This window comes from Molothrus aeneus, chromosome 28 (assembly GCF_037042795.1).
Source record: "Molothrus aeneus isolate 106 chromosome 28, BPBGC_Maene_1.0, whole genome shotgun sequence".
Lineage (NCBI taxonomy): Eukaryota > Metazoa > Chordata > Aves > Passeriformes > Icteridae > Molothrus > Molothrus aeneus.
This window is the reverse complement of record NC_089673.1, coordinates 2704060-2710059: the sequence shown is the minus strand read 5'-3', so window position 1 is coordinate 2710059 and position 6000 is coordinate 2704060. Positions and strand designations below refer to the sequence as shown.

The 6000-nt window shown below is 51.9% G+C and overlaps 1 protein-coding gene across 2 annotated transcripts in view; it reads right to left on the bottom strand.

Moving 5' to 3' along the window:
• Positions 1-3071: 3071 nt before the first annotated feature.
• Positions 3072-6000, bottom strand: part of CDK12 (cyclin dependent kinase 12) — a 29714-nt gene continuing 26785 nt past the window's right edge. Inside the window, exon 14 of one of the 2 annotated variants that reach the window (XM_066566950.1) lies at positions 3072-3786. In XM_066566950.1, the coding sequence (XP_066423047.1) occupies positions 3107-3786 (680 nt within the window). In that variant the 3' untranslated portion in view covers positions 3072-3106. Of the gene's footprint in view, positions 3787-5182; positions 5344-6000 lie in introns of those variants that run through there. The other variant, XM_066566951.1, reaches the window with a different exon arrangement.

Below are 6000 nucleotides of genomic sequence, written 5' to 3'. Positions count from 1 at the left end.
GGGTGACACGGGCACAGCTCCCTGCTCCTGCCCTCATGGCACAATCCAGCCCCTGGGGTCCTTCCCAGCACCCAGAGGCTGCCAGGAGCTGGGAGAGGGTTTGGGGCCAAATCTCAGCCTCAATCCTTCCCTCTCCCAGCCTCCCATCAGCTCTGGGTTTCCTGTTCTCACCTTAACCAAACCATCCCCTGCTCCAGCTCGGGCATCTCCCACCAACCTTTGAGCAGGGGGAAACCTAGGGCTAATGATGGCTCAGAATTTAATTAGAGAGTGGAATTTGGGGGCTTGCAGAGGCTGGCAATGCCAAATCCCACCCCTCTCACCAGGAGGGAATAAAAGGCTTTCCAAGGAAAACACAAGTTACCGTGTGATTCCAAAGGCTACGGGGAAGCAACGGAGCAAAAGGCAACCAAGATACAGTAACAGGAAATATTTAATTTTCCAATCTCCGCTTCTCCATTTTTATAAACTGAAAAGAAAAAAAATTTTAATATATTACAAAATATCTGTACAGAGACAAAGGTACAACCGAAAAAAGGCGCGCTCGGTCTCCAAAGGAAACTCGGGAGAGGTACAGCAAGAGTCTGACCAGAGGCTTCTCTGCTGGGAACTGCTACAGTGGGAGAATTTGGGATTGAACCCAGAGCCAGGATTGGGGGGAAGGAGGGGGGAGCTGCCCTCACTCCCTCGTCTGTAACTGCACCAGTTTAAATCCTCCCAAACGCACAAATCCCACCCAACGCCGTGAATCCTTTTGTCTTCCTTGTGCAGAGCATCGGGAAAAAGGTAAAATTAAACGAAAATAAAATAAAAGGGTGGGGGGAAATAAATGAAAAAGAGGTGATGGAAGCCAGGAGTGGCCCCACAGCCTGCCAGGACCTGGCCAGGCTGGTTCCCCCCAGACCCCCTGGTCCTGGCAGGGATGGAAAGACCAGGACCAGTTAGGAAAAGCCACTGGGAGCGGAATAAGGAGGGGGCTCAGAGAAAGGAATGATGGAATCACCTTCCACAGGAGCCCCGAGGGGCCCTGGGGACAGCTGGCAGCTGCCACGGAGCAGGGAACAGATGCCTGGAATGTCCATCCCTGGCTGGGGCAGGGGCAGGGGACAGGAGCCCTCGCTGGCCCCCAGCCCTGCTCAGGAGATGGAGCTGGGAAAGGCCACCCTAAACTGGGACTGATGAGCCCCAAACTGGGACCAACCACCCCAAACTGGGGCCCCAAAGCCAGGATGAGACTGGCATGGGGAGCAGGAGGTTGAGGAGGGCTCAGCTCGTTCCCGGCAGCTTTCCTGGGAATGTGCCAGTTTGGAGAGACAATAAATAGGCATCAGCTTCCTAAGAGGATTCAGCACAGGAACGAGACTTTTCCTTCCAAAGAGGATGGGATTGGGAAGAAAAAAAAAAAAAAAGAAAAGCAGCAGCAGCAGCTCCATGGCAGCCTGGAGCTGGTGCCAGGAAAAGGGGAAATAGAGAAATTAAACCCCCCCCTCAAAGCCTCTCGGTGGGTTCAGTGCACTCTGTGTCTCACAGAACTTCTCTTTTTTTCTCTCTGCACATCAGGCATGAACTAAGTTAAAAAAAAAATAAAAATCATCAAGCCAAAAAAACCCAAAAAAACAAAAAAAACCAAAAAAACCAAACCCTACAAATTTCCAGTGGGAATTCTGCAAACAGCATTGCTCCTCAGTGCTGGGAGCCACCGGTCCCTGCATATCACCAGCAAATAAAAATAAAAAATATATCTATATATTGAATTTCTCTCCCTTCCTTCCTCCCACGGCAAAGCTGGGTAAGGCAGGATCTCCCCAGGTGGAGAAGCATCACCTATTCAGGTGCATTTATTTAAATTTATCTCTCTGTATAAAAAAGAAATTAAATCCTGTTAGTAGCAAGAAGGTCTCTCGGCCCACCCCAAAATTCCCCTCCCCTTTAACACTCCAGAACTGTCGGCTCTAAAATGAAATGTTTTCCATAGGAAAGGTCTACTTGGGAAAAAAAAAAAAAGCTGATAAATAGGTACCTTTGTTTTATTCATCTCTTTTTAAGTCTCATTGAAATGAACAGCGCAAGGGTCTGTGGGAGGAGAAAATCCATCGTAAATACTTCCTTGACAACAACAAAAATAGAAATATGCTCATGGAAATGACACAGGAACACCTGGAAAACCTCAAAGGGCTGAGATGTGACCGACCTCGGCAGGATGGGCAGCACTGGCCCAGGATTCCGGGGACAAATCACTCCCATCTGCTGGCAAATCCCACCAGATGTTGGGATTTTTGTTTTGTCTTTTTTAATTCTTGAAGGGTCCTGAAAGTTACAAATGGCAGAAATCCCTGGTTTTCAGGGAGGTGTTCTCCTCGGCTCTTAAAAAAAAATTAAAACAAAAGACAAAAAAAAAAAAAAGAAAAAGACAATTCCCACTGCCAAGTTACAGCAGGAGGGATCCAACACCCAGAGATCCTTCCCAAAAATCAATGTACTAAGGCTGCTGTCACAGGGGACAGGACTGGCCCTGGAGCAGAGGGAAAACTGGATGCTTTATGAAAAGAAAGCGACTCAGATAAATCAAACACAACCAGTGTCACATCCCAGGTCCCCATGCTGGGATAACCCATCCAGGTGCCTCTGCATCGATAAATTCCCCTTTTCGTTTGTTCTTTCATTTTTTTTTTCTTAAGAAAATGGGGAAAACAAACAAACAAAACAACAACAACAAAAATAAAACCGCTTTGGGAAGCAGCCTCCCCCCAGCCCTCCCTGACCCACTGGCAAACTCCAGTGCCCAGCTTGGGGAAACAGCATTTTTAAAATTCCTTCTTCCTTCCATTCCTACTTTTCCATCAATTCCCCCCTCTCTCCTAGCTCAGTTTGCTGCAGGGTTGGGATTATTTTTGTCACTAACCAAGCAGGGGAGGCCAGTGGGGAACCCTCTGGCATCTCCTGAGCGAGGGAGGGATGCCCAGGGAGCTCTGCAGCAGCTGAAATGCGGACGAGACCTTGATCTGGCCAAAAAAACAAAAAAAAAATTAAAAAAAATTAAAAAAAAAAAAAAAATCAAGTCCTGTGGCTAAAGGAGAGGAGAGGCAAGGGGGGGATCCCAGGAATCTCAGTAGGGAACCCCCCGGCCCCGGCCCCCCCGTGGAGGCACTCGGCCAGGCCCTCGGAATGTCTTCCCGTAGGAAGACGGTGCCTGGGTTGGGGCGCCCCAGCTGGGACCTGTTCCTGCCCCGCTGGAGCCGCCCGTTCCCGGCCCCAGCTCGCTGTAACTCTGCATTTTGGCCTCTGGATGTAGCGTCGCGTTGTTGTTGCTCCCCTCGGCTTTGCCGAACGAGTGGATGCCGCTGCCGGGGACTCTGGCGAAGCGCAGGTCCTGGTCCCCGGGGAACTGCAGCGAGCCCGTGCCCTGGTAGCTGCTGCTCTCCCCGAGGTGGCTCACGGAGCCCAAGAAGGTCCTGCTTTTCCCCAAGGGTTGGGCAGAAGAAGGTTCTAGCAGAGTCTGGCCCGGATTATTGAGCTCCTCGGCACCGAATCCCCCCTCGGAGCTGTCGGTGCTGTAAGTCCTGCCGGGCTGCGAGCGGCCGTAGTCCGGGGCCGGCGGCTCCTGCGAGGCGAGGCCGAGCGGCTCCGGGTCGGGCTGGGAAAGGAGCTGGAGCAGCGCAGCCGTCACGGCCGGGTTCAACTCCTGGGCTGCTCCGGAGAGATCCCCTTCGGCCACGGGAGGAGGCGGCGGCGGTCCGGGGGGCTCGGGGGGTCTCTTCTCTGGTGGGACAATGCCAGGAGGACACGCTGTGGAAGGGTGACTTCTTTTAAACACCGTTTCAAACAGACACAAAGACATTTCTAAGCAAATCAAAACCGAGCCCTGCCGAGGCCGCCCGCTCTGGGATGCTCTGGGAAGAGGCGAAGGGAAGGAAGAGTTTGAACTGGCTGGCTGGGAGATCAACGTTCATTAACAATGTTCATTAACGCTTTCGCCCCGGCCCCCGCGCACCCAGCTCGCCGGCAACAGCTGTCCTAACACCTGGGCAGCCGTGCAGGGAATTCCCGCTGCCGGATCAAAGGCTAATTCCGAGCAGGAGGCAGATGTGGAGCCACACGCCAGGCCCGCGCTCCCCCCGGGCAGCGGCACCGCCCGGCTCCGGGGCCAGCGTGGCCGGGATGTGCAGCCTTGCACAAACACAAACCCGAGCCCAGCACCGAGTGCCAGCTCCCGAGTGCCCCCTCAGCACCCCCAGGGCAGCGGGGCACCCGTTCCTGCCCCTCCCACCCACCCACCCCAGCCCTGCTGCCAACAGAGTCCAAAACAAGCTCGCCCCCCGAATATTTGCAGGAGCAGACTGTCCTGAGCACGAGAAAAGCCTTCTGCTTCCTCCCCCCTGCCCCTTCAGCCCTGATTTGCTCCCAAATCAGGGTTTGTTTCCTTCCTGGAGGAAGAAAGCTCCGTCACCCCCAGCCCCTCCTGCTCTGTCCCAGCCTGCGAGGCTGAGGAAGCACAAAGGGGCCGGGCTGGGAGCTGGGAGAGGCAGCAGAGCCCTCCCCTGAGGCGGTGCCACCACCACGGCCGCAGGTGACACCAGCACGGCCGCAGGTGACACCAGCACGGCCGCAGGTGACACCACGGAGCTGCTCCACTCCCAAAAACAGCCCTGCCTCCTTCTGGAGCAACACACCTGAGCTGCCTCCTCTCCCTCGCCCACGGGGGAAGGAATTACTGGCGATGGCAGAGCCCACGGACACCTTGTTGGAATCAGATCCTCAAATCATTGGCAAAACTGGTTATTAAAAAGGTCAAACTTTATTGTGAAAACCAGTAGTCTTCCAGGACCACCCCTCCACCCGTATCCGTCAGTCCACTTTGAAAACTAGATTGTATTGAAATCCAGAAAAATAAAACAACAACGGGGAAAAAAAAAAAAACAAAACAAAACAAAAAACAAACCCCAAAAACAATCTTCAGGTATAATTTGTAAAGCCAAGCTGATCTGGGGGACAGCAAATCATTCCAAAGAATTATCAACAGAGAACAACGGCATCGAATTCCATCTGCTCTACAGTAACCTAGTTATCTTCCAGGACTAGGGCAACAACAACAACAACAAAAAAAAAAAAAAAAAAAAAAAAAAAGAAAAAAAAGAGGAGAAAAAAAAAAAGGCAAAAAAAAAAAAAAAAAAAAAAAAGCACGATCACAACTGGCTCGTGGTGGGCGGGTGTTGAAGGCACGAGAACACAGCACGTTCAGCTACATTGCAGGAGGTGGGATCGGGCCAAAACAGGCTCCCCGGAGAGTCTGAGACAAACTCAGGAGGCGCTTCTACAATTTGGTGAGGTCGTCACAGGCTGTTGCTAATAAATTCAAAAAATCAACAGAAACAAAAAAAAAAAAAAGACATGGAGACATTTACACTCACCTTTGGAAAGGAAATCCGAGAGCTCACTCACTGACACAAGCAGGGGGTTTTAAACTCGTTTGGTTCAGTTTCAGGGCTCAAAAATCAGCTCCAGGTAGAACCAGGCACTTGTGGATGCTCAGGTTTTACCCACACAGCTGCCACTATCCCTCCCTTCAGCACTCACCATTATTTCAGCTCTTTAAAATCATCTCTGCAGGTTTTATTTATTTATTTATTTATTTATTCAAGAGGGCAGGGAGGGGATGGTGAAAAAGAGCTGGGAAAAAATGCAGAGGTGCAGCAGCATCCTGTGCAAAAAACTTCCCTGGACGTGCAAACTTATTGCTGGGGGGTCTGAGGAACAACTGACCCGCCAAACTTCCCTTGCACTTTTGGGCAAACCCCAAAACCTCCAATTCATCTGCACTGGCCCACTCCCAGTGGAGCACTCATGGATTTTGGGGTAATATTTGCCTGTTTGGGCTGTTTAGAGCTGTTCAACCTCCTGAGCAGTCCAGCACTTACCGCAGGGAGGGGAGGCAGGGTCTTTCCTCCTGATGTCCAACCACGTCCTACCCCCTTCCCTCCTCCCATCCACTCCCCTGCTGCC